Genomic DNA, 25908 nt, shown 5'->3' with positions numbered 1-25908 from the left:
GGCCATCTTGGATTTTCAACCAATCGCGTTCGATATTATTTAGCGCACCGTTCAAAGCTTGGAAATCTCTTTAATTAGTTTTCACCCGCATTACTAATTTTACTGTTATTAAAAATTAAACAAAATATGACCGTTGAGTATAAAAATATCTATTCCGCATTGTTCACTTTCAATTTTGCTAACACTTGACGCAAACATTGCAGCATTGTATATTTTTAACACAACTTCCATATGGTTCACAGACAAGTATAGTCTACGCAGAACGGGACTAAAATGTGTCTGACCCGTCCGCGGAAGGAACAAGTCTTATATTCTTCAGTTTTTTTACAACATTGACCCGTTTCAGCAAAGCGCGTATGATTGAACCGGGCATTGGAAAACAACGTATTGCTCCTTGTGGTATGACTACTGTAAGAGACTGACACTTAAGTTAGGAACAAAAATTGAAAATTGTTTTATTTCATCGTTTTTTACATTCGATTAGATGGTTAGTATCTCAAACATGCATGGAATATATTACGTATATTTGAAAGAATAAGCTCCACCAACTAACTGACAAAGGTGCTGTAATGAATAAATCAAGGTCGCTTTTCCGTGCCTTAAGTTTCATAATCGAATGATTGATTTATTCGAATTTTTTTTCCTCTTTTCACGATCATTCGTTGGATGTTGTAGCAACGGTATCGATAAACGTAGCTAGCTTAACATCCCTTTGAGACAATCCGTTTACATCATGGGAAGACAAAGTTATCTGCACTTTGTTATAAACGTTAAACCATTCGGGGTGATGATCCATTTTCTCAGCTTGCAGTGCTACCCTTGACATGAAGCCAAATGCCTGTAATAAATAAATTATAGAAATAATATAAGAACGAATTACTTTGGTTGCACAAGAAAAACTTTGAAGCTCGAATTATCAATATTAATTCTTATTCATTTTTGAGACCTGATTGAAATTTTTGAATAGAAATTCTTTATAGATGGCATCTCGCGAATCTTGTACGGTCCATCCATTGCTCAGTAATGGGCTCAAGTCTTTTTCTCGCTCCTGAGATGTGAGTTTGCCCTGAAATCCGATAAATATTCGAATACATATTGTGAGTCTGATAAATGCAACACGTAATTTTTCATGCGTAACCATGCAAAATTGAATGATAATTGACAAACAATTTTATCAAAGCACTGATATTGGTTTGTTTATTAATTTTTGTGTAAACATTAATTACCCTTTGGTTATCTCACATGTATTATACTGTATATTCCATATAATGCTTAAAGTTGAAATTCATCGTATTATCAATTTTATTAAGAGTTTAAAAGTGTGTGAAAAAAGTAAGATAACGATACATATAACGGAAACTTAAGTGTACACGAAAATAAATCTTTTCAAAGACGACCGCAGTATCCGCGACCACTATAAGTATTGCTAAAGCAGTAAAGTGAAACGGAAATCCCTAATCGCTCCTGTGACTGTCGTAAATATATAATTATATGCGCACTTATTGCACATTTTATTTATGCTCATTCAATTCATGATACCACAATAAAAAGTAGCCTACAAACCACTACATGAATCTCAAGGTTTCTAGATCACTGCCTTTCATTGATTTCTTTTTCGAATTGTGAAATATTGATTACGCTATAGTGTGTACACACCACTTGTTGCGATGGAATACGTCCGTACCCGTAAAGCCTTTCACAAATTTAATACAGTCTATTCATGAAAAATGACGCGACACTCAAGAAAAATCAACAATGAGCATAATTGTATTATCTTCAATTTATATTTACGCAACAAATATTGAAATTAGTTCTATATTATAATCGCAGCATATTGTTGTAACATCGAAAAGTGTAGTATTCAAACTGAAAAACAACAATGAATGAATTGACTTGTATGTTTTACCGATTTAAATACGTTTCAAAAGAACTCGATCCAGCGGTTTCGTGACCAGTAATATTGCACAGTTTGGATTATAAATATATTCTTACCATTTTAGTTTTGCTACGAGCTTGAGATGTTGCGCTACGTCGGTCTGCGACAGAGTAAAGTATCTTTCTACAAACTCTCCCACTGGTCAAACTCGTTTTCAATATGGCCGCCATCATCATAATTTCCTAACCTATACCTGCATAAACTCTGCGTAGGAATTTATTTTTATCTTCGACCGATTACCTGAAACGTCAATGGAGAATTCGTATTAAACTGTTTTCAGGTTCATAACACTTGCCAGAGGATCATGATTAAAAATAAAAACAATTCTGCTGTTATTCACAAAAAGCTAATTTTCTGATGTAGATTATCCCTGACGTGTAACTCCCGGCGCAGAATCAAAAGAACATGCTAGTTTGGTACCATACTTATGACGTTCATTGCATAGAATAATACTAGACCTTAAAATACTTATTCACGAATTACTTAACGCATATTAAGTACGCGAGACCGTGAAATCCGATTTTCTTACGATGAAATTACTTGACAACTTAAAGAAAAAACAATTACATAGATAATCCGTTGTTGTGTAATGATTGGTAGAGGAAATGAATATTTCGTGCGAAACCCAATAAGCCACATGTATAATTATCATTTATTAATAATGGATACTTGATTAATCTTCGGGATAAAAAAATCACGCCTTCGTTTTCTTCTTTTTTTTAACAATTTTAGATCTCTTTTTAGGTTCTTTGTCTTCGGTAGTCGTAGATATGGTTTCCTGCTGCCACTGACTGAGATATGCTTGTTCAGCATCTTCAATTTCGTCCTCAGAATCGGTGAACGACTTCGCATTAATCGCCGTTTTTGTATTATCATCAGAGTCCTAAAATGTAATATACAATCAAGTTATGGTAATGGTTTTTATTTAACACTTAAAAGTGATATAATATTACCTCTGCTTTTATATTGAATGGCTCATGAATTTCCTGTAAAAAATGAAATATCTATTTACATTACAGTATAATATAGAAATAGTTCTCTAGATTTCATTCAAAGATCTCATACGTAATTTCGAATCATAGCAGTCATGAATTGGATCCATTATTTAATCATAGCAGTATGTGTAAAATTGAATTATCTCCAATGGTTGTGTGGCAATGAAAATTTTGTAGTTTGCAAAAAACTTACCGTTGTTTTCAGTTTCTTTTCCACTTTTCCGGTAACAGTAGTTTCCTGTAAAAAAATCCGTATTTTATACAAGTCCAAATCAATTATTGTTCTGCAACGAGGATGATCCATTCAAATCTCAGTTTCGATTTGGAATCATAGCATTCATGAATTGGATCCAATTTATAATCATTGACACATGGTAAGAAACAGTTAGAAGTCGTTTGCAGAAGTTATTGTAAATTGCATATTACTCACTTGTTTGTTCCGCTTGGATATTTTTGCTGTTTCTTGATTGGCAGGCTGTAAAACATAGGTACATAAATTACTATAAAATCTATCAAGTAAGGAAATGACAGAAAAGAATGCTTACATTACTGAAAATAATTTAAAGTATGAATATACTTTATATTATATATATTATATACTCGTGTTACATACCAGCTTTGATTTTTTTGCAGCTAATTTGTCAACTTTCTGTAAAGAGAAGAAAACAATGCAGCTATTAATATCAGCTTTAAGATCATTTTGAAGTAATGTGTACAGGATAAAGTATTTCATATAAAGTCTTGAATCATGGCTATCATGAATTGGATCCAATATTTAATCATTAAGAATGAAAGCCACTGTGTTATTCCCAATAAAAAAAAACCAACATTTCTGGTCAGAATTTGGTCATTTTCAGAAGCAATTGCTGCATCAAAAACAAAGAGAAATAATAGGCAAAAACTTGAGACAAAAAGATCGATTGTGTGAATAAACACGTACTTTGGTGATCCTATTCTCGTCTGTCTCTACCTTCACTGTACCATCAGGGTAAACTACAACCTTGGCATCGCGAGCTGATGTGCTCAACTCGCCAACCAGAGTTTGATAAGCCTTGGGTCGTTTTGGTACAACGACTGGTACCTTGACCTTGTTCTTGCTCTCTGTAATAAAACAAAAACTAGCTCAAGTAACGAACTGTACATCGAAAGTGTTGACATGTGGTAAGACTAATTTTTATAATGAAAAGATCGATGAAACAACCATCTAAACTTACTCAGTGTAATGTAAATTGGTACTGGTAAGCTGGTGGATGTCTTTAGAATGAGGCTTCTGATGTTGAGCCATCCACCTGGGTAATTATCGGCTAGACTTTTGCAAACGCTTAGAACATTTGCAAATATTTCCTGTTTCTTCATTCCGGTATGCGCGACTTGTACTACGTGAGTGTCTCCATAAGAATGTAGATGCATGCTGGTTTTCTTAAGCGCAATATCAATTTCACGATTTAAATTCTTGGCATTCATTCTGATAGATGTTGGGAGTTTTCGTTTAGCCATAAACAGCTTGCCTAAATGATGCGACAGATGTCCAGCTATCTTACCATCTGTTAAAAAGTAGTCGTAGCTGGACAAAAGTTTTCTCTTCAGTTCATACTGGTCAAATTCGGTCTTAACCTGAGTCAACGGTATCACATCCTTAATCTGTTTGCAACCATGTTTCCTGAGCAGATCTTGATAGTGGTCTATTGTTGGCTCCAGGTTTTGCCTGCGGCCCTTCTTCATGTCCCCAACAAACAATACTACGTCGTCGGTATCTGTTACAAGAGTATGCGGCAGTAAAATTCTGAGTTGCCTTTTTGGTATTTTTGGTACCTTGATGCACGCCACCTGAAGCAATATTGGCTGATGCTCTCCATCAAATAGCTTTTTCGTATCCCCTGCCTGCAGCTTGGTGAGTTTCAAAATAGCATCGATACCTTTGGATATTTGATTATTGTCGACGTTTATACCCTTCTTCGCCTCTTCTGGTAGCTGTTTTTGAACCTTCACTGAGACCTCTTTGTCAATATCTGAGGCTCCTTGTTCTGGTACTTTCTGCCTTTTGTCATTCTTCGATACTTTCTCTGTCTTCTGAAATTTGGCAAGTACTTCTCGTCAAGAAATATTTCTATAATTTGAATGCGTCGAATTTATGAGGGATCGAACATAGTAGTTGATTAAATTACCTTTGCCAGTTGTTTTTTAATTGGAACGTCAGAAGAAACGTTTTTTTTCTTCGGTTGAGGCGGTTTAACGACGTTTAGAGTGGCAGATTTACGCTTTAAGGTTTTCATTACGGAAACTTGTTCTGCTTTGAGATCGACCTTCGGCTTGATATCATCATCAGTTTTAACCATGCTTGAAGGAGTTTTTTTATTTTTTTTCGACACGCTTTTAGAATCTTTTAAAAAATTTACAATCTTATCTGCGTGTAAGTTACTCTTCAGCATTTGCGTTAGAGGAACACGTGCTTCTTTGAGGTTAAGTTTACCGGTCCCTTTATTTACTCCGGGTAACGCCCCGGGTTTATTCAACAACTTTTTTACTTTTGACTCTTTTTCATTTTCCTTCAAGCTCTTCGCTGCTTTGGGAACCTTGCCCATCTTTATTTATTTATCAACACCGTAAATATCAACTAACCCTATGTTGAGAAGTTTTTCTTCTGTGTGAGAGCTTGAGAGAGTGGAATCAGGATAGACAACGTCAGAACGCCAAATCGCCAAATGACTAACTGAATCGATAAAACAGACTTCGATTATCATATCAAAAAATATTGAAAATTTGACTGTCAAGTGGTTTGACTCCTGCGGACAAAGAACAACAATCTAACAAACTATTCAACTGCAACGTAGAAAATGTCCGAAACAACAACAAATCAAAGAACCGACGCGCTGCGGCAAGAATTGCGCGAGACGTCATGGATCGAGAGAAAATATCACCGGAGTTTGGAACTGAATAAAAATCGGCCAGCTCTTGGCGAATCAATTCCGAACGAATGTTACACTGAAGAATTTGTCAAATCCAAGGCCCAAATTCTTAAGAAAAAACCATTACGGCTAAAAGAATACCAACATCTTCAAAATGCGTTTTTACAGGTGACCCACCCAGCAAATATTTCTTCGCTGTCGAACAGATTTCTCACTTTACTACTACCACACTATTAAGCCTCTTTGTCATGATGAAAATCTGGGAACTGGATATATTTTTATTGCAGAGCGAAGAAAACATAAATGCCTTTCTCAGCGTCGATAATGCCCTGCATGCGCTTGTTCGTGAACTGTCTGGGTGTAATCCAGACCTGCAGCTTGCTGCGGCAAATTGTTGCTGCAATCTCGCTCTCGGTAATAGTAAAGCATGCAATGTGTTGGCTAAGGCAGCTGGCCCTTACTTGCTTGCAACGTTGGACAGCCTAAACTACAATCTTATGGTACACAAATTAGGACATTGGCAATGTTTTATGATCTTTTGAATTGAAATTGACATGACGACTGTTATTTAATTTTGCGTTACCTTTCGTCATTCAGGATATATGCATATGGACAATTGGAAATTTAGCCGCTGGAAGCGAGAAGGCCTTCGAAATAGTTTATGCTCAGGGCTGCTTGAGGCTTTTGATTTCGCTGTTACGAGAATGCGATCTCACCTTGCTGCCCTCTGTCATTTACGCAACAATGCATTGTGTTTATGCTGGCTATGAGCACATTCAGTAAGTTGATGATTTAGAAAACTGCAAAAAATTGTATTCATTTATTTTCGTATTACCAGCCGTGCTGAATGTGCTAAATTAGTCATTTATTGATGAAATATTATACAAAATCCTGATATACGAAACACACCATCCACAGAACATCGGAGATAATTCATTATTATGATGTTTGATATTTTCAGAGATTCTGAAATTGTTCATGTAACAAAAGCAATTGTTTGTCGACAAAGTCATTATCATGATCCAAATACACTTTGGCTACTAGCAATATTGTCATCAAAAAGTACATGCGTCGAACATATTTTAATACTACTTTCATCTCTTATTGAATATCTCCACAATGCTACCAAGTCTGAGTTTTCTGATGTTGTTCAAGTGAGTATTTTTGGAAGAAATTTCTTATCATAGAAAACAAGATACGTAGCTTCTTCCTATTCTTTCTTCTCTCAACGTTATTCTTATTCTTAAATTCTTATCCAGAATTTTTTTTAAGGTGACAGCCGTTGTTAGAATTCTAGCAAATGTTATTTGTGAGACCACGGGAGAAGCTGTTGATGCTTTATTCAATAACCCAAAGCATACTGAGACGGAAACACAGCTTCTTTTGAATAAATTGTTGATGCAACCTCACCTGCATTTGCAAAAAGAAACACTTTGGCTTATAGGTACTAACAAAAATTTTCATACTACAATTAATACAAATTATGATGATTTAATAAATATATGATAAGCCACTTGGCAGCCTCAACTTCGATGAGTTATTGTCGTTTTTGATTTTGTTTGTTTCATTAAGGAAATCTTTATAATCATCCTTCGCTGCGACATCGTGAACAGGCGCGGAGTTTGATATGTACTTTGTCATCATTACGGCAAGCTGCATTGTCCACAGGAGCATCGTTATAACTTACCCAACTTATTAAGTAACAATAGGATTGAATAAAACATGAAGTTTTTAATTCTTTTCTACCCTTTTACATTTTTGTAAAAGAAAACGTAGATTTTTTATTAGAAATAAATTGTTATGTTTAATAAATAAATTTCTACGTTTTAAAATATCCCTTCGATCTGTCGTAATAAATGTATAGTGCTATAATAATAATTTTCGATACGGGTTTGTAATAAATAATAACTTTGACGTTACTAAAGAAAAACTTGACAATGCATCATTTACTTTTTTATAGTTGAATACAACATATTTGAAAAAACTGGTACTTGACTCATTGAACAACAAATTACTTCTTAAATAACACTTATAAATTATATTTGTGCTCAATCTTTCTCTCTCTATATATATACCTATATATATATATATATATATATAGACAGTTCAACGATTCATGTATTTGTACGTAAATGTGTAGTATTTTTTTTTTTACGACAGCCATAAATTTCTGAATTTCTTAAATTCTATTATTCATTAGTTAATTCTAAACACATGATGGGATTTTTTATTTCACCTTCAACGATCGCACTAACATTTCACACTTGGCATAATTGTTTTTTTTCTTACCTTTTAGTTGCAGATGGCAATCAAGCTTTAATAATATGGTCCTCAGCTCAGTAATTCATTTTCACATCTCTGAATCTTCTTTCAGACCCTTGCGGGCTGCTTGGCACATCTTCTAAGCAAGGTACTCTTAAAAAATTGAAATAAATACGTCCCATAACATCGGCCGTTGGATGATAAGATTTCTTTAAACATCGATACAGCATCTCGTCGCAAACGCAATGGGACCTGTGATAAATTAAGTTCAATTCGTAGGTAAGTAGAATTCAAACATTAGAAGCTCTGCTGCATACACTCAATACTGCAATTGAACGACTTACTTAGTATAAATAGAATTATTGGTCAGATTATATCTACTTTTTTGCGCTCTGACTTTTACTGGGCAAAGGTCATGGCTTCGGCAGCACCTGCGTCAGAGGACAGAAATATGTGTTACAAATGTGCTTCCACTTTTCTGAATTGTCATAAAGAATTCTACTTAATTGAATATAATACACCCTAAGGAACATGTGAAATCGATTTTAATGTAGTCGTATAAAAAATAATTTCATTCACCTATCTATTTGAGCCTCACGTCCCAAATCATGATAGTTATCAGCGATATCTCCTGTGCCACACCATTTTGTTCCTGAAATATGTATTTTGCATATTTCTCATTTGAGTAATACTAACGATATACATGAAATAAACTCTGGTGCTATTATGTAAGCCTTTAGCTCTAACTTGAAAGGCGAAAAAATCTATAAATTCACGATTGCTTTATTATTGCAAACTGAGTTTCTCTCCTATTTTAATACGCATAGCTGATATCCAGTGATATAAGATGTTTCACATACCAGGTAGAATACCAAAAAGCAAACTGAGGGGATTAATGCTGGGTTTATTCGATCTGTTGGTTGCGTCAATCGGTAATGTGGATATTGCATCTTCTTGCATCTCTTCTAAAAGTTCGCATTGACGCATAAGTGTCGTCATTTCATTGAAAGATACTTCTTGTGGTTTAATTTCAGTCGATAAATTCTTCAAAACTTCCATAACTTCGGAAGGTTCACTGCAAAAGCGTTAACCTTTGTCTTTATTTTCACATTTGAATGCTTTTTAAGGCAAAAAAATGTCGAGAAAATAAAATAGTAAAATTTAATATTGTTCGATGGAAAAACCTGTACCGATTCTAACTATTCGAACTTGGATGTTACAGATTCATTGAATGTCCAGTGCAATTTCTTACAGGAAATTTGGAACTATCAAAAAAAAAAAAAAAAACTCGCAATGATCGGATAAAATTATTTTCATTTCAACGTAGTATTCCTTTAGAAGTGATGTTTGTTGTTTTTATCCAAGCTTTATGGTCAGCTCGACAAAATGTAGAGAAAGAATCAATTCAGTCGCTTTTTTATTTGTAAATCCCAGGTAACGCTTATTAGTTTTTTTTTTTTTTCTTACAGGAACAACTATTCACGGTACTTAAATATAACGCTTGAATTTATACAACCTGTTTACCGCAATTGGTAATCCCCATATGCGGGCATACCCAGTAATTTGAACTGACGTAACGTGTAACACGTGTTAATCAATTTTTTGCGAGCACAATGTATTACTGAACGAATGGACAAAACGATGAAACAAAGGATCGAGGCATATTCCGTGTCGAAAAAAAAAAATGATCAAAGGTTAATGGAAAGTTAGAGGAAACTACACAAAGAGAGAAGGACGAAAATCACGTGAAAATATCACTTGTTACATTCACTTGCGTCTTTCTTTCCAATAACGATTGCACTCAGTATAAGATTGTTTGCCAGTGTGTACATTAAAAATTGGGATATTACAAAAATTGATCAACTGAAAATTTGCAGGCCTAGAGCAATTCGTCGAGTGAAAGTATGGAAAACTCAACATAATCCACGAGCGTTTGTACAGTGATTTAACAGGATTAACATTGGCTACACAAGAGCGCAAGTTGTAGGAAAGTTTCCAAATCTTTCCACGTGAAAATAAATTTCCTGCAAAACCTTTTGAACTGTGAATTTTTCTTTTAAAATTATTAATTTTTCCAACGCTACCCTCGGATATAAATATTAAATTTTTTTCCAAAAGTCACACTTTTCATGAATTTCTCTAAACGTTCGCGGAAACTTTCGTCACAGTATTCAACTATGCATTATAATTCATTTATATTGGGCCAGAATTTTCTGAATAGATTTCAAACTAGCTGATGAAAAGACTTTTGCCAAAAAAAAAAATTTGAAAAGTCTTCCACGAGAAAAATTGACGGATAAAATTATAGAGAATATCTATAAATCCCTCTGCGGTGTTTCCTTTCACAATCATACGGAGAAAAATTTCGCTACGCAGGGTCAGGATCGAAACCGCGAAATTTTTTTATTACTCAGAGAAGATGTAAGTTGCAAAATACGAAATCGCACTCACTAGACCTCGACGATGTTGCAATTTTCCAGCTGATTGGTGTTGCTGAGATCGATTACGGCGACGGTTTGATCGTGAAAATAAGCCGCCCGCATTTCGTCGTCGGGAAGTCTAGCCTTCGGAACAATTCCGCGAAGACCTTTGTACGTGTTTCTGAATAAAGTCGGCTGTTGCATGGTGACGGAACAACTTCCCAGCAGCAAAATTACTTGCACAGATAATCCCATCTTGTTTACAGCTTCTGCGAAATTCACATGAGAATTGTTATTTACGACCGATTAAAAATTTTCAAATACAAAAACATTTCGCGATTATCGCTGCATGATTGATTCGTTTATATAATATTCCATCAAATTGCGTGACAGGAAAATTATGCAAGCTGCGATTACATCTACCACAGAATATAATAAACGCGACGCGCATGGAGTTTGGTGTAATTAATCCCTGAATGCGTTTCACGTAATTAGCATACGTTGGCATAACACACTCGATGCTTCGTTTCAACTTTTTTTCACATACATCCCTGCGTTTTTTTTTTTAATTTTTTTTTCTTTTTCTTTTGTAATTTAAAATTTCACTTTGTTGTTCGAAAATCACTCTCGCACGCAGCGCCTTCGTAATCCGCTCGCTATCACCGATCTTGCGGAATTTTAAACGTGATATTAATATTTGTCCGATAGTGAAAAAGAACGCATTACAGATATTTCGTACGATATGAATGATCGATTTTCTCCGTAAAACGTATCCGTATATTATCGATCGAATACCCGTGACCTTTACGATATACACAAACAACGATCCTTGAACCGCATACTGGCAGAAAACTCCATGCTCCCTTAATTTTTGCGCGCCTTATGATCGCGATATTTTACATCGTGCCAAGTATATATTGTGAAGTTTTTTTTAAAACTTTTCCATTCAATTCGTAGCACAAGAATTGAAGTACCTAGTGTATATTACCACATATATTTATTATTCACAAATTTGCAGAAGTAATTTGCTCACCGTCTATTATGTTAGAATTTAACTTTTATATACGTGCATCGTTTAATTTTTTAGCTTCGATATTTATTAAGTTTCGATTTGAAATTTAATTCACGTTCCGTTAACTGGTATTCATGTCGTTTATCTAAAGGTTGAGGTATCTGCTGTCAACCGTCGTGCATACACAGTGGCTTTATGCAATTATTTAAGTATCTTTCTAGAGGTCTCGCTTCACACGCATACCCGTAATTTCGAGGACAGGTTTTAATATTTCTAATATCGATCGGGCCGCTTTCACATATTATTTTACATTTATGTTAACATTAAAAGAGAAAGAACACGACGAATCAAATCTCTCTAATTCCAGTTTGCCTTATAATATTCACACTACGATTCATACTTGAATTTATTTATTTACTTCGTCCGTTAAAGTTCGTTTACTAAAATGTGAAAATTAATCCTCTGAAGAATGAATTCGCGAAGAAACCGAAACATCGATAATTGTAAACTTTTTTTTTTTTTTTTTCTTTTTTTACAGCTAACGAACCGATTGAACCACCAACGCCGAAGACCACGTGAAACTGTCTCCCACTTTATACGTGCGAATAATCGTATGAGTGAAAGTATATAACAACGGAGTAATATATGTTTCGCTTTGCGGAGTGTTGCGTGTGTATTTTGTCTACCGAATCGAATGGAGCAGCATTCGTATGAGCCAGGCTGACGTTACCTGGTCAATCGAATCGAGATGAATAAATGAATTCTCGCTATACCGGATTGTGAGTCTTCCTCCTCCTCATCCCCCCCTTCGATTTTTCCCTCTTTCTCTCTGTCTCAGTTCCTTCTCAGCTGTCTCGCACTTCTAAATAATGCAGCAAGGGAAGTGTACCACATTGTCTGAAAGAGACCCACTTTTACGAAACGAAAGAAAGTGGGACACTGGCGTGTAACATGCCTATCGTGCCGGTGTCCGAGCGCCTGAGCATCAGCACTTTGACCAAGTGACTCTGATGAAATACACACAGTACTTTCAAATCACTAAGTCCAATTTTTATCAAGTTATTTAGCGAAGAAAGGCACTGATTACGGTCAATTACAAACATTAACAATCGCCGGGTAAACCGGGTTTACGGTTATAACTCGCTTCGAATATTCAAAAATTTTCAAACTACCCATAATTCAACTTCGCGCGGATTCGATTATCTCCGGTATTTATCGCTGGCGTACGCGAAATATTCGAAATTTGAATTTCAACGGCGGTTTTTCAAATGTTTCGAAATCTATAAACTCTTCCAAGTAGTTTATCGAAATATATAATGTGTATGTAAACTTGTACCCCGCGATATGAAAATTTTCAAATGCGCCATACCGGATGAGTCCGTTCCAAAATTTTCAAAAGAAATAAAAAAAATAATGCAACGATTTTATCAACAAGAAATATACCTTATACAGGTATGATCACATAATACGTAGATACATACGTTTAATTGTTTTTTAAAATAGCAGTATATAAAACAGAAGAAGTGAGACAGATTGTTGCGATTGCAAAAGCAAAGGGCAATGAATGGCGCCAGCTTCGAGCCATGCCTTTCCGGCCCACGTTTTATTTTTTAAGGGTAAAAGAGAGGTAGAGGTAGATTCCAAGGTAAAATATACGTCGTGTTGGAAAGCGAGTATGTATAGAAAAAAAATTTGCTGTAAAAAAAAAGGGAAACGAGAAACAAACGTCGCCGTAGCCGTACAAATCTTGTTTAATTTGATTGACTTCTGCATTCAAACCTATGTACATTGCCAAGTAAAATACAATAGAAAACAATATATTCACAGAAGCTATAACATGTTCACGCGCCTCGTCAAGTTAGTTAAACACCGTCGTCATCATCATCATTTAATTATCATCTCGATTAGAAAGAACGGTGTAGGAAATACGTCTCTATCCATTTCTTACAAATCACTTCTTCATTCATCCAACTTAAGGTATACTGCCATCAAAGTTTCAATTTGTCTCGTATAATATTTAAATAAAAATATCACGTTCGTAAGTAAATGTTACTATATTGGATTTTAACCATCAGTTTCTTGAAGATTAACTATTGAAACGAATTAAACAGCATTCATTTTGACAATTGATCAATATCTCTTTTTCCAAGTAGCAGTTTATTGATAATAATCTTAGAAAGTTAGAAGAATTCAACCATTCTTGGTTACTGGACACTGAACATCGTACTTTCTGATATATAAGAAGCTTTAAACTGTAAACTGGAATGGTTTATAGTCATGAGTAGGTCAAGCGTTTCTGCTTCAAGATACACAAGTATTATTTTAAAAATGACGATTATATCTGTGTGGATAAAGGAAAAAAAAAAGGATAATTATATTTCAACAAAACTAGTTGACCGTGTGCGTAACAGTGGCGTTAATTACTGAGCAAACTAAAATTATTGTGCAGTGTATCTTCCAAGTATGACGATTACCTCGATATTATCTAATAGAAAATGAGGCATGAAACATACACTGAAAGACAAGAATTCAGGAATCAACTGAAGATACATGGATGAGCTAAATCTGAACTGGTTTTCGGCTTGTAGCAATTTTGATGTACGATGATTCTCTGCGCAAATATGTATGTTTAATAAATTTGTATCATTCACAGGCGGCAGAAGGGCGTTCGTCGTGTGTAGGATGGAGGGAGCATCGGCCCAGCAACAAATAGAAGCAGCACTCATCGATACTGAAGTATCCCAAGGGCACCAAGAAGATGAAGTTCCCACCACCTTGCAGGCCGAAGAGCTGACATGCTCGCTTTACATTTCACGGGCTGGCAATAGCCCGAATAGTCAAAATTCCCAGAGTGGTAGCGAGCTGGCAAAAGTGGTCCTGGAAGATGCAATACGCATGGCTGACCCATCCGCTGGATGGCAAGTATCCGAGACTTCGTGCGGTCTCATCGCTGCCTTTGCACGAGAAACCGATGCGGACAAGCTGCTACAGAGAGGAGATCTTGCACGGATATTTGAAGGCCCTGTTCAGGTTTTTAAGAAAATTAATTTACTATAAGAATTTCAATTTGTACAGGGTTGATGATCAAACATGCTTTTTTGCGCACTATGAGTTATTACACTAGATATTTGTTTTATACTGACTTGAACATTGACCCGCAGGTAGCTCGCTTTTCAGCAAGGGATTCTCGGTATCATCAGGCAGTTTTGTTACGAGACGTGCCATGGGCGATTCCACTCCAAGATCTGAGTTCTGCGTTATCAAAGCAAGGCATTGCTGCAGGGAGCGTTGAACGATCTCGTCAATACATCAGAGTTGAGGTAAAATTGAACGTCGAATAGCTGTTGAAAATTCTCCAACAGAAAAATATCAGTGAAATCTCACCGTTCGGATAGGTTCTCAATGCAGGTCATTACGAGCTGCTCTTACGTCAAGGTCTTGATTTTTTTGGAGCTGCTCGATTCAGCGCGGTACCAGAGCGGTGGTGGCGAAATGGTGGTTCCGTCGGAGGGGGACCCTCACAGGCAGTCATTGGAGGAACCGCAGCTGGTTGCAACGGAGGCGAATTGCCACCTGCGCAGCAGGGTGACGGAGTATTGCAGTGCTACAGATGCCAGGGTTTCTGGCATGTAGCCGCCAACTGTAGGCATTTGCCAAGATGCGTACGCTGTGGTGAACCGCACAGCGTTGAATTTTGCCCACGTCCACGAAGCAATCCTGTCTGTTGTCATTGTGCAGGCCCTCACCACGCAGGTCAGAGACTATCTGACATATTTCGTGAGCGTGTCTTTCCTCTGTTTATCTTTTTTCAAATACAGATAGAAGTCAATCTACCTACATGTCTGCCACTAATGTCCAACTTATAGGATTCCGTCAGTGTCCAGTCAGGCTGCAACTCTTGAATGCGACCCCGATCAGTATCACGTTAAGTACAACACGGGCAGGAGGGCAATACGGTCTTCAAGCTGTAAGCAAAGCTGGCCTTCCCCAAGAGCAGCAGTCGCAGTCCCAGGTTGCGCCTAGTCCTTAAAATCTGATAACGAATGGTAAATTTGAGTTATCCTATACACCTCATATCCTATCAAATCATTGTAATCTAGGTACATAAATATATTCAAATAATAATAGTAATGGTAAACCAATAATAATAGATGATCAACATTAACAAAGCAATGTCCTCCTCAATAAGTACTAGCCCAAAAATAGATATGCCACGAAGGATATAACAAATTAGAAATTCTCAGAGAATTCTTAACATGACAGTTAATAATACAAATCCACCTATTGTTTCGAGATCTTTTTTACTTTAGCATGACTCTCTATGCTGTTATAAGTCTGAAATTCAATGATAGCTTGTTTTTACACAAGGGTTGCTTGTGCCTTTGTTAACCACAGATATAGAAATTAGCAGTAACAAAGAGGTTGCCTAACACTATTTTATCAAAAACTTAGGTAGCCTTGTCAATTTTCAACGAACAAGATAAAACGGACTGTATATTTTTTTAAATGTTTATGTGCGATTTCGTTCAAATACATGCAAATATATATATATTGAATATAACCAAGATGTTCGTATTTTCAACATTCAAACAATCCGTCTTGCTGTTGGTAATTCTATATTGAGTAATTTGACATGCTCAAAATTCTCACAGGGCGCATTTGTCAATTTGAAAATAACTGGGGCTGAAAAAGCGATTTACAAAAGCATAAGCAATTACTAAACTTGCCTCGTAATACATTATCGGAAGTTCTCTGCTTGTGTAAATTTAACTTTTTGCTATCATTTACAAAAAAACGTATACGCACGTATGTACATAATTTGCAATTTTAATATCGTTCGTTATTAATTTACGATTTCTCAGATCGTCCAATACAGTAGAAGTATAGAAATGCTATGAGTAAGTAAGACAAGTCATTGTGTAACATAACTTTTGAACATTGATAACAGAGAGAAAAGAGAATATATGAAAGAACATCACGTTAAATTGTAATATCATAACATCTAATATTATAATTCAAATTTGAGTCAAATAGTCACTTATATTAATTCCAAAGAGTGCTGCAAGACAACAATGGTAATTATTATCATAATATATTTCCAACATTTACAACTTTGTATGAATGACTTACGGTTGGAAGTAGTTTGAAATTTGTGTTATCTTTACTTATTTTCTATCATTTGTCTACAGGAATCTTGAATTCATAAGGTATGTAATGATGAATTTTGTTCTCTCTAAACACAAGATCGAAACCAGAAAAAAAAATTCAAACATTTTTGAGAAGTCACGTAAATAAAAAAAAAAAAAATGAAGTCGTTTAATAAGTAAAAAAAAGTCACTGAAGTTATCAGAGTAATAAAAAATTTGTGTCCTATTAATTCAAAGTTATCACAAATATAGATATATTTCTACGCTTGGTGATTAATGACTATTTAAGTGTCCGAAAGGATCTCGATAATTTACAACAGAAGAGTAGGTAAGATAACCAAATCATCAGATGAACTAACTTCTCACAGCAATGGCATTTACAATTAGAAGTAATTAGCTGCGATCTCTCCCTTTTTTCTCTCTTGCTTTTTTAATCTGTCATGTGGACGTTACAAATAGAGAAACTATGAACAAATTAAACGTATTGCATCAAATCCCAACTTGTGCAACGTTACATAGCTGATATACATACATATAATACACACATAAGAAGGCAGTCGAAAATTTACATACATATGGAAAAAATGCTCATACAAGTATTAATAAATTTTCCACTTCAAGATCGTTCGCAAGCTGGGATTGTTAAAAAATACGAAAACAATTAGTGCGAGATATGTACGTATTATAAAACAGGAAGTTTTCCGCTGTAAGTATCATAGATATACTCTACAGATGTACAAAAAAATAAAATATTGTATATATGTATACATATTTGTGATGGCACACAGCACGCTATTTTCTTTCTTTGTTTTTTTTTTTTCTTTCCTTTTAAACACAGATAGAACTTATAGATTAAACATCCGTAATCAAAACTAAATAATACAATTATCTTTCGACATTTATTTCACTTTTACTTACTATTAAATCGTGCTTTCGTTATTGGTATGAGGCCAGAGGCATGTACGTAAAGTTACATTCAAACTGCTACGATTTTGTCTCTGTTATAAAATTATAGCCGCTCCTTTAGTTTGTATATTTAGAGACATAATTATTAAATGCTTTGTGAATCATTTGTTTTTCTTCATAAATAATATGTATAAAGCTGCGCAGATACAGAATTAAATCTGTGAAAGAGGAAGAGTAAGTAAATAGAGATGAAACTATAAACAAAAGTCCATACTTATACTAATTCGATATCTTTCAAAATATTCTAGAAGATGGAACAACATTAGAGAACCATATCAAAATGCACTATACAGAAGATATGAATTTAATATGTTTCAATGATAAAAGTTATTTTGTTGAAGGCATTTTAAAAACACCTAAATTCGCGCAAATGAAAAAAAAAGGAAATAAAATGTAAAATTGACTAAGGTTTTTTTTAACCGAGTCTTGAAACCTACGATTTGTTAATTGATTTATGGGTTTCAGAGAAGCATATTCATCGATTATTTAAATGTTGCACAGCAAAACCAACAGGATCATAGTACATAGTTAGGTTCTGCATAAAATTTTAACAAATGATAAACATAGTTATAAACTTATTAAAAGTATAAATATAACGATCGAAACATGTTATACCGCATGTCGGAGGTTTGAAAAACTATACATGATAAAATTAAAAAGCTTTTCTTTATCTTCAACTTCGTGAAATAAACATCTATTCATTGAAACATTAAGAGTAAATAGATATTTTTCATAGTAATGTGAAACAAGTTTCCACCGAATGAATAAAAAACGTTATGAACTAAATACGAATTCCAAAATAAACTCGTTTTTCATTGTAAAAAATAAGATGTTCAGCGAAAAAAAAAAATGTGAAGTAGGAACTTGTACATTTTGTGAATTGCATAGAACCGTTCCATGATGCTTGTAACGGAATGTATTCAAACATAACATAAAAGTCAGTTGTTCATGTACCATACCTATATTTAACATTAGAATCAAGTAATTTCAATTTACCTACCAATTCGGTTTTGATGCTCGAGCTAGTGAATACATGTATCTATTGTTTGCTATATACAGGTAAATGATTTTAAATAAAACATTGAGCACGCTGCTTGCGAACGTCTTGAAAACAAAGCTAAAATGTAAAACATTCTAATAATCCAGCATAATAAAAATTTGCTAATTAGCTATTTGTAATCATAATTCAGAAATAAAATATTCATTATTCTATATTTGTGAGAAATACAAGAGTCATTCCAGTATTATTTCGAAAATTTTTCATCTATCAATTTCATTTACGTTCGCTTGCAATGAAAAAAAACAGAAAAAAATAATTTTACACTAAACACAATCTGTTAAAATGAGAATTGAATAAATAAATAATTATATTAAATTTTTGAAAAGAAGTGGTCTAACTCTTGTATAATGAAATGCGCTTTTTTCAACAATAATTGTTCAAAACCTGTTCGTAGTGCAACATTTCACAAATTCTGCTTTGGCCTGAATCATACCCTGCTCCAGACTATGGGTAATCGGGCAAATAATTATTGAGTCTGGACACAGAGTATTGGGATCACAGCGAGAAGACTGCCTGGATTACTTCCCTAATTGGTTGAGGTCTTTTTTGCAGGTCAATAGGCGGGTCTTCACACCGAGCGTGATGATCCCTCAAATCCTTCCAATTATTAAAGATGTGTTCATATTCTAATTCCTTTTGGTATTCATTCAACTTCGTATATACGTGCAGCAGTCCGCGATAATCATACTCGAGTCCACTATAGCTTTTCCCGAACAGTTTTAAACCTGAGAATAAGTTGGTTCACATCGAATTATTTTTAATAACAAAACTATTTCTAGAGGGCAGTAAGTGTATAGTTGATCAAATAGTAGCGAGTAATTTTGTATGACTCAGTTCTTCCTCATTTGCAATAAGAAGCTTGGCCAAACAAGTGGACTACATGGATTATTCTTTGAGGCAACTTACTAATAGCTATGCTACGTTGATATAGTTTCTCAGCATCCTCGTATCGGTTCATATGGAAGTTATACAGTGAGGCTAAATGTCCTATGCTCAGCCCAACTTCATAGTCATCGGAACCCAACAGCTCTTCTTTGATGCTAATTGCTTTGAGATGCATTGCTTCCGCTTCCTAAACGAATAAATATTGTCCGTCAAGTATATGCAGTGTTCTCAACAACTATTTAAATAAACGGTTCTTTGACGATGAATCATGCTCGGTAATTTTTTGCCAAAGTATTAATTCCAGCCTCACCTTAAATTTTCTCATACTTTGATATAATCTTCCCAAGTTGCCGTAGTGTTTAGCTGTTTGTACATTTCTCTCTCCAAAGGCAGTTTTTGCCAATTGGAGGGCAGACAAATGCAAAGACTCTGATTGCAGTAGAAGTTCTTGATCAGAAATGACGCTTGGTCTGTTATCTAGTGCTATCTCTTCTAAAATTAACGCTTTTACTCTTTTCGCACTTGCCAACATCAAGTGTTCAGTAGGTAATAGTTTTTCCATAATGTTAATTGCATTAACAGCGTGATCACTATAACAAGAAAAAATCCTTTCCTCAATATTGTATGGACTGCTAAAAATGCATTCAATAACTTTTTAGAAAACATAAGTTCATTCAATCAGTTTTATTCTACTCACCATGCTTGTTGAAATTTCCCTGAACTGTATTCATGAACGTAAAGTGCGTAAGCCAGATCTTCATATGCAATTGCGACAAGTAGATTTGTTTTTCCAAATATAAGTTTTTTAATCTCGAGAGCAGTCTGAAAAAGAACTATAATATTGTAACTAATTTAACATCAACAGGAATTGGAGTTGAATTTCGTTTTAAAAATTGGACAAAGATTTCCTAGGTCGTCCCGTAAATTTTACGAATATATTTCTCACCTTTTGGACAGATACGCTGTTAATAACGTTATCATAATTCAATAAGTAAAATCCGTAATCTGTTAGAACATCGCTGTACTTTGGATGATCGACATCGAAAAGTTCTCTGGCAAGGTATACAGCTTGTTTGATCAAAATACCAGCTTTCTGAAACTCGCGTTTTACAACACAGGATTTGGCAGCTTGCCTCAAAACATCGATAGTGAAACGTGCCGGAAGAGTTGGGGTTAATTCTTTCAAAGCCTCCATACTCCACCTATAATAAATTATTAAATTTCTGAAGAAATTTCGTTTTCAACAATAAAGTCCAAAATAATTTCATTTGAACATCAATATGTACTCTGATCATTAAGACTTTTTATTTACCTGTATGCCTGATCATATTCACTTCGATTAAAAAAGAGGACGCTAAACTCTGCGTAAAGGGCGGCATGATTTACTCCATCGTACCCTGCTTCCTTCAACTTGGCGACTACCTCAACGGCTAATTCACGTGTTTCCGCTGCCCCACGAAATTCACAGTAGGTTGCTTGTGCATGTAACAATCTACATTTTTTTACAAAACGATTGACCAACGTCTTTTGATTCATACTTTGTTATTAAAAATTCAATAAAAGCTCAAGTGCTTGAAAAAAAATGTACAAGATTTTGCAGTTCACCTGTATTTATTTTGAGAAATATGTTATTCAAATGCAAATCTTTTTGCGTATTGAATTCATAAAATTAGATAATGTATTCTAAGGTAGTCACTTACTTGTAACAGCAATCCAAGGTAAGGCACCAATTTTTTGGATTTTGCCGAGAATTAATACATAGCTTCTTACAAGCCAACAAAACTTTTTGACTTTCCAAATACCAACCAGCGTCGCTTAGAAAACCTCCCAAAGTAAGTCCTAAGTTGATTATTTTGCTGCATAGTGTTGGATCGTCTTTACCACACAAGCAATATAACTCGTACTTCATTACCAGCTCCTTATTGATCCCTGTATCATGATCCATGAGAGTCTGTAATAAAATTTATAAACAGTTTAAAATTTTCAAGCCATCATGATTATTTATTGATATGAATGTATGCATATGTAATCAAACCTGAAAAATCTGTAGTAGATGAATTCGGCGATTTGTGACCTTGAGTATTCTGGCAAAAGTTTTTAGGTGGCAGAGTTCTGTGCCAAGTAAGCATAGCCGTTTTTCTTTCCATAACTGTAATGATAAGTCGTATAAAATTAAGTGACATTGAGCGTATTTATCAGGCTTATTTATTATTGGCAAAATCAGTGTCTGTGACACCTGAATGCTTCAGCGATGATAACTGAGAATCAATCGAATCAAGTTATGGAAATGTAGATCGATCTCGAAGTGCGAACTTTAAGAAATGAGATAAGACTGCGGCTTGGAAGGTTTCGCAAATTTGATATACCACAAAAACTTAGAATACGCTAAGTTTGACGCTGGTTTTCTAGCGATACGAGTTAATATACTGGTTCATAGTGGAAATACATCGAACGTATTGTGTGCATGAAGAGAATTGCACTGACAAACAGCTGACAATAAGATTAATAATGGAATATTGGATTCTGGTTAACAGACAGCTTGATAAGGGAAAATAAATAATTCACATGTTAAAAGCATATCGGTGGCATATGAGTCCGAATAAAAACGATATATTCTATTTTTCTTTTTGTTGTTTTATTATATTCTATAAATTGAATGGTAGCGTATGAAATGGAGGTGAAAAAAAAGAATATGGTCTGCTTGCGTTTGACATTTACCTGATAATAGAGGTCAAACAATACGTTCTCCGGAAGATAGGGGACATATTCTTTGCAGATTGTAAATTTTTCAGCTACCACAGAAACACTCAATTTGTATAAAGTGTCGGTACTGTGCAGTCGTGAATTTTGTCCTTCAGCCATTTTACCACACGGCCTTCGTAACTGACGTTTATCAATGGTTATATGTATGTACACTTAATTAAATATCGTTCCCAACCATGTTCGTCGTACGGATTGCGCACTGGCTATCTTTTTCCAATCATAAAGTACACCAATTTTTTTCTCATCACGGACCAATTGACGAATATCACCGTTCACTAGGCTCAGTGTCAACTTATATCACATCGACCGAGCTAAAATATTGAAGATTGGATCAACGACGTCACAACGAGAAACTGAGGAAAGCACATAGTACACACAATACATGCGTACACCACTATTGCAGCAATGACCAATCTAATAACAGTAGATAGCTGATTGTGTTTTTTTTCCACTTATTTATTATCGTATGACGGTAAGAACTTGACGTCGAGTGATGCGAGGGTTCGTCTAATCGCGTATAGATAACGCTCGTCACCAAATATGCATCATTCACACTTTCAAATTGCCAACAAATTCAAGATTTTTGTTGTTAGATTTTTCGTCCTCCAAATGCATTTTGTTTCGGATCGCAAACAAGTTAGCCGGAAAGGGAAGAAGGCATTATTGAATATCACTGTATAACCTATCACCAATTATTTGAGGGAAATATTTATCTGAGTCACATGGGTTTCAAGGTACAGTCGTATTATTCCGAGAGTTTCTGTTAAGGTATGTGGAACAGTTCGTGCGCCTGGCGCGCTGAAAAAGGCAACCGGCATTACTATTCATTATATTCAGGCTGAGCACCGTATTCAAAACGTCACTTATTGTCAAATTCAAAGCACCGTACCGCGTTACTCGACCTAAATATGACGAATAGTAATTCCGGTTGCCTTTCTCAGTATACAACAGAAATTCACAGTATAGGAAATTAGTATTATTACCACGCAGGTAAACAAGACAATATCGACTTATAGCTCTGAAATAATGTTAATTCTGGAAATAAGAAGTTTTTGCACACTCATAATGAATTACGTTCTAATTTTTAACGATAAGAAATCATGTGTATGCAAGCATGCCAAAGTAATGAGCAGAAAAATTTCAGCAGCCGGATTAATTTTTGGGCTTTAACAGCGAGTGTGATCACGATAGTGAGAGGAATGAATTAAAAAATCTTAGGATGATGTAACATATTACCATATGGCAGCAGCGTATTGTATTGGTTCAAAAAATACCTATTGCCCACTCGACACGTGCGAGAAAATTTGATGATCATTTATCACAACTGCAGCACTTAGAACTCTGTGATCGAGAAAAATAGGTTTTAAAGATTTTGTTCCAATTTAATAGTTTCCAGAAGACTCCACGTGCTGCATTGATGTTTGAACAGAACCTGGATGGCTGAATGCGCCATTCAGCAAGTAAAAATGTGTGAAATTGTTAAATTTTTCTACACGAAATACGTGTGCAAATGTGAGAAGGCTATCGCTTACGTCTCTCTCTTAAGTCGCTAGTAATTATTACTTATAATTATTGTCCCTCCAAATGATATATGTAATAGACTTTTCGGATACAAGCAGAATTATATGAATAAAAATAATATTCTTGGTATAATGTATTCCAAATAGAAATTTAATGTGTGTGCATTTGTGTCGCGGAGAAGAAGAATTTTAAAGTTGTCACACATGTGGAAAAAGCAAATTTACGAGAATATATAATTAAAAAATGGAAGATCTAATCGAAAAACGCTTTACCACATTATTTTTGGTTTTCAAAGATAAATGCGAACAAAAACAACGTGTCGTGTTTAAACCAATACCAGATCAAAACAATATTTAACGAACTGTATTGGTGCGGTATAATCTATGTCATATCCCCAGGTTAGTGGTTCAATTTTATCTTTTCATGGCGGCACAGATTCTAACAAGAGGTTTTTCGTCGGAGCAAAAAATGACATCATGATTACGTATTTCGTGACCAGTTACATTTTATAAAGTGATTACGAGAGATTAGTTTTCAAATAAATTTTACTATGATCACGTGATTTCTCATGATTCCTAAGATTTCATATAATTCTTGTAATTGTAAATGATTTCTGATAACTGCGAATGATTACTTTGATGATTACTGATGCAGAATTTTATTTTAATATTACCGATTTCAGTGTAATTTCAACGATTACAAAATGGTTTCAAATAACATTCTTTTATTCTCGAATGACAATATAATGAAGGATGAATATAGGTCTATTAGTTTTCCAACACAGAGATTTAAAAAATGTCTGTGAACTGATAAAAGACCGTGTTATTGTAACGACGGTTCGAAAGCACCCGCGAGGCAAACATTAAATTCAATCTGTTTGTAATATATCTTCAAGTATTACAAATTCGGTGGGAATGAAATTCATTGCATTTAATATTTTATGATACTCGGTGATTGGTCACGTAATTTTGGTTGTGGTTTTAAATGCGCGGTTAATTGAGTCTACTTCACGGTTATTATCCTGTTTCAGACGAGATTGCAGCCAGTGAGTGCAACAAAATGAATAATCGTACCAGTATTGATAGAATATGGATTGGAATAACGGACGGATAAATTTAAATGCCCGGAAATGTATAACATTGAAATACTGTTTGAACGAAACAAGCTTGCAATCCTGAAATGAGTAATACTCGTATATTCAATCATTTTCGGAGTCAATTACGCAACGATTGACACGCAGGGATTTTCATAAGCTTAACAATAAAAAAGTCGCAGGAACACCGTACCAACTTAATGCCTGTATGTACAGAATTTTGAGGTAGTCTGTACCAATTAATATACGTATTATATGATTCAACTTTCGAAATACCAACTACAATTTTCGGTCTTCATATTTCCTAGCGCTTTCGCTGTATTTTTAACATTACCGCACGGTGGTGATAAAAGAATAATCAAAAATCTTAAATTTCTTTAATTATGACAGAAGTTGTACAGAAAAAATGTGACTAAAAATCCATTTATTTTTTTACATGTGGATAAAATTATGAGACGAGAATGAATCAAACTCATTACACATTGCGAATGTAATTTCGAAGAAAAATTTACGCAACAGTGGCTGTTTTCATGTTCAGAGGGTAATTCAAATCACCTGTTAAAATAACGAATTGAACAAACCGTGAGTGCGACATACGTGACGACTTGCTTCATTGCAAAGCTTAGCGATGGATTAAAAACAGAATATAGAAGAATCACGTTATTGTCTAAATTTAAGTATTTATTCAAGTGTTTTGACGAATGCAATGGAACGAGGAAAACAAGACGTTTGAAAAATTTTGTCCCAATAGCAGATAATGCATAAGACGTGAATTGCATTGACCTTTACGTGCAACTGCACTGCTGGTTGAACTATATTGTAATTCAACGATAAGATTTTTCAACTTGCACAGATTACCATTCTACTAGACTCAACTTGTGTAGGCTCTCGTTTATTCAGTATTCAAAATGACAATTTTTATTCGGTCACTAGCGAATTAAA

The 25908-nt window shown here is 34.8% G+C and overlaps 6 protein-coding genes and 1 long non-coding RNA gene across 12 annotated transcripts; 3 read left to right on the top strand and 4 right to left on the bottom strand.

Moving 5' to 3' along the window:
* Positions 1-430: 430 nt before the first annotated feature.
* LOC107227345 (pterin-4-alpha-carbinolamine dehydratase) lies at positions 431-2314 on the bottom strand. The gene is made up of 3 exons (XM_015668464.2): positions 1993-2314; positions 947-1066; positions 431-838 (listed from the first exon to the last, which is right to left on the bottom strand). Exons 1-3 carry the CDS (start codon positions 2110-2112, stop codon positions 656-658), a joined length of 423 nt encoding a protein of 140 aa, XP_015523950.2. The 5' UTR covers positions 2113-2314; the 3' UTR covers positions 431-655.
* Positions 2315-2570: 256 nt separating this feature from the next.
* LOC107227307 (ribosomal L1 domain-containing protein 1) lies at positions 2571-5521 on the bottom strand. The gene is made up of 8 exons (XM_015668418.2): positions 5097-5521; positions 4146-5001; positions 3872-4032; positions 3545-3580; positions 3362-3406; positions 3125-3169; positions 2890-2922; positions 2571-2819 (listed from the first exon to the last, which is right to left on the bottom strand). Exons 1-8 carry the CDS (start codon positions 5511-5513, stop codon positions 2631-2633), a joined length of 1782 nt encoding a protein of 593 aa, XP_015523904.2. The 5' UTR covers positions 5514-5521; the 3' UTR covers positions 2571-2630.
* Positions 5522-5765: 244 nt separating this feature from the next.
* Positions 5766-7671, top strand: LOC107227336 (importin subunit alpha-2). Its single transcript, XM_015668452.2, has 6 exons — positions 5766-6005; positions 6125-6337; positions 6435-6616; positions 6799-6991; positions 7110-7281; positions 7410-7671. The coding sequence occupies exons 1-6, from the start codon at positions 5766-5768 to the stop codon at positions 7517-7519; spliced, it is 1110 nt and encodes a 369-aa protein (XP_015523938.1). The 3' UTR covers positions 7520-7671.
* Positions 7111-14316, bottom strand: LOC107227297 (group 3 secretory phospholipase A2). Of its 6 annotated transcripts, XM_046739196.1 has the most exons (7): positions 12262-12510; positions 10551-10788; positions 8960-9174; positions 8679-8751; positions 8444-8530; positions 8127-8351; positions 7111-7247 (listed from the first exon to the last, which is right to left on the bottom strand). In XM_046739196.1, the coding sequence occupies exons 2-6, from the start codon at positions 10772-10774 to the stop codon at positions 8174-8176; spliced, it is 777 nt and encodes a 258-aa protein (XP_046595152.1). In that variant the 5' UTR covers positions 10775-10788; positions 12262-12510; the 3' UTR covers positions 7111-7247; positions 8127-8173. The 6 variants fall into 6 exon arrangements, with proteins under 6 accessions (XP_046595152.1, XP_046595151.1, XP_046595150.1 ...); XM_046739195.1 differs by lacking the exons at positions 7111-7247; positions 12262-12510 and adding an exon at positions 14183-14316 and having other exon boundaries at positions 7746-8351; XM_046739194.1 differs by lacking the exons at positions 7111-7247; positions 12262-12510 and adding an exon at positions 14045-14180 and having other exon boundaries at positions 7746-8351.
* On the top strand, positions 14157-16311 carry LOC107227355. The gene is made up of 4 exons (XM_015668474.2): positions 14157-14561; positions 14693-14851; positions 14927-15284; positions 15398-16311. The coding sequence occupies exons 1-4, from the start codon at positions 14157-14159 to the stop codon at positions 15559-15561; spliced, it is 1086 nt and encodes a 361-aa protein (XP_015523960.1). The 3' UTR covers positions 15562-16311.
* A 27-nt stretch (positions 16312-16338) lies between these two features.
* On the bottom strand, positions 16339-22804 carry LOC107227365 (amyloid protein-binding protein 2). The gene is made up of 9 exons (XM_015668487.2): positions 22308-22804; positions 21625-21738; positions 21290-21540; positions 20902-21081; positions 20536-20791; positions 20287-20411; positions 19900-20179; positions 19611-19776; positions 16339-19429 (listed from the first exon to the last, which is right to left on the bottom strand). The coding sequence occupies exons 1-9, from the start codon at positions 22449-22451 to the stop codon at positions 19200-19202; spliced, it is 1746 nt and encodes a 581-aa protein (XP_015523973.1). The 5' UTR covers positions 22452-22804; the 3' UTR covers positions 16339-19199.
* On the top strand, positions 22764-25883 carry LOC124294266. The gene is made up of 3 exons (XR_006904216.1): positions 22764-22824; positions 22946-23120; positions 24904-25883. It is a non-coding gene; the product is annotated as an uncharacterized LOC124294266 (long non-coding RNA).
* The last annotated feature ends 25 nt before the right edge of the window (positions 25884-25908 follow it).

This window comes from Neodiprion lecontei, chromosome 4, assembly GCF_021901455.1.
Source record: "Neodiprion lecontei isolate iyNeoLeco1 chromosome 4, iyNeoLeco1.1, whole genome shotgun sequence".
NCBI classification, from domain to species: domain Eukaryota; kingdom Metazoa; phylum Arthropoda; class Insecta; order Hymenoptera; family Diprionidae; genus Neodiprion; species Neodiprion lecontei.
This window is presented reverse-complemented; position numbering and strand designations above follow the sequence as displayed.

Excerpts from the sequence above, each read along its gene's own strand:
- LOC107227345 (XM_015668464.2), bottom strand. The coding sequence starts at position 2,112 with ATGATGATGGCGGCCATATTGAAAACGAGTTTGACCAGTGGGAGAGTT. Across the intron at positions 1,067-1,992 it reads CTCGTAGCAAAACTAAAATG|GGCAAACTCACATCTCAGGA; the intron begins GTAAGAATATAT and ends ATCGGATTTCAG. Across the intron at positions 839-946 it reads TATTCAAAAATTTCAATCAG|GCATTTGGCTTCATGTCAAG; the intron begins GTCTCAAAAATG and ends TATTTATTACAG.
- LOC107227307 (XM_015668418.2), bottom strand. The coding sequence starts at position 5,513 with ATGGGCAAGGTTCCCAAAGCAGCGAAGAGCTTGAAGGAAAATGAAAAA. Across the intron at positions 5,002-5,096 it reads TTAAAAAACAACTGGCAAAG|AAGACAGAGAAAGTATCGAA; the intron begins GTAATTTAATCA and ends GCCAAATTTCAG. Across the intron at positions 4,033-4,145 it reads ACCAATTTACATTACACTGA|AGAGCAAGAACAAGGTCAAG; the intron begins GTAAGTTTAGAT and ends GTTTTATTACAG.
- LOC107227336 (XM_015668452.2), top strand. The coding sequence starts at position 5,766 with ATGTCCGAAACAACAACAAATCAAAGAACCGACGCGCTGCGGCAAGAA. Across the intron at positions 6,006-6,124 it reads TTCAAAATGCGTTTTTACAG|AGCGAAGAAAACATAAATGC; the intron begins GTGACCCACCCA and ends TTTTTATTGCAG. Across the intron at positions 6,338-6,434 it reads GCCTAAACTACAATCTTATG|GATATATGCATATGGACAAT; the intron begins GTACACAAATTA and ends TTCGTCATTCAG.
- LOC107227297 (XM_046739195.1), bottom strand. The coding sequence starts at position 10,774 with ATGGGATTATCTGTGCAAGTAATTTTGCTGCTGGGAAGTTGTTCCGTC. Across the intron at positions 9,175-10,550 it reads TGCAACATCGTCGAGGTCTA|TGAACCTTCCGAAGTTATGG; the intron begins GTGAGTGCGATT and ends ACGCTTTTGCAG. Across the intron at positions 8,752-8,959 it reads GCTTTTTGGTATTCTACCTG|GAACAAAATGGTGTGGCACA; the intron begins GTATGTGAAACA and ends TACATATTTCAG.
- LOC107227355 (XM_015668474.2), top strand. The coding sequence starts at position 14,157 with ATGTTTAATAAATTTGTATCATTCACAGGCGGCAGAAGGGCGTTCGTC. Across the intron at positions 14,852-14,926 it reads GTCAATACATCAGAGTTGAG|GTTCTCAATGCAGGTCATTA; the intron begins GTAAAATTGAAC and ends CCGTTCGGATAG. Across the intron at positions 15,285-15,397 it reads TGCAGGCCCTCACCACGCAG|GATTCCGTCAGTGTCCAGTC; the intron begins GTCAGAGACTAT and ends TCCAACTTATAG.
- LOC107227365 (XM_015668487.2), bottom strand. The coding sequence starts at position 22,451 with ATGGCTGAAGGACAAAATTCACGACTGCACAGTACCGACACTTTATAC. Across the intron at positions 20,792-20,901 it reads GAATATGATCAGGCATACAG|GTGGAGTATGGAGGCTTTGA; the intron begins GTAAATAAAAAG and ends AATTTATTATAG. Across the intron at positions 19,430-19,610 it reads TCAACGTAGCATAGCTATTA|GTTTAAAACTGTTCGGGAAA; the intron begins GTAAGTTGCCTC and ends ACTTATTCTCAG.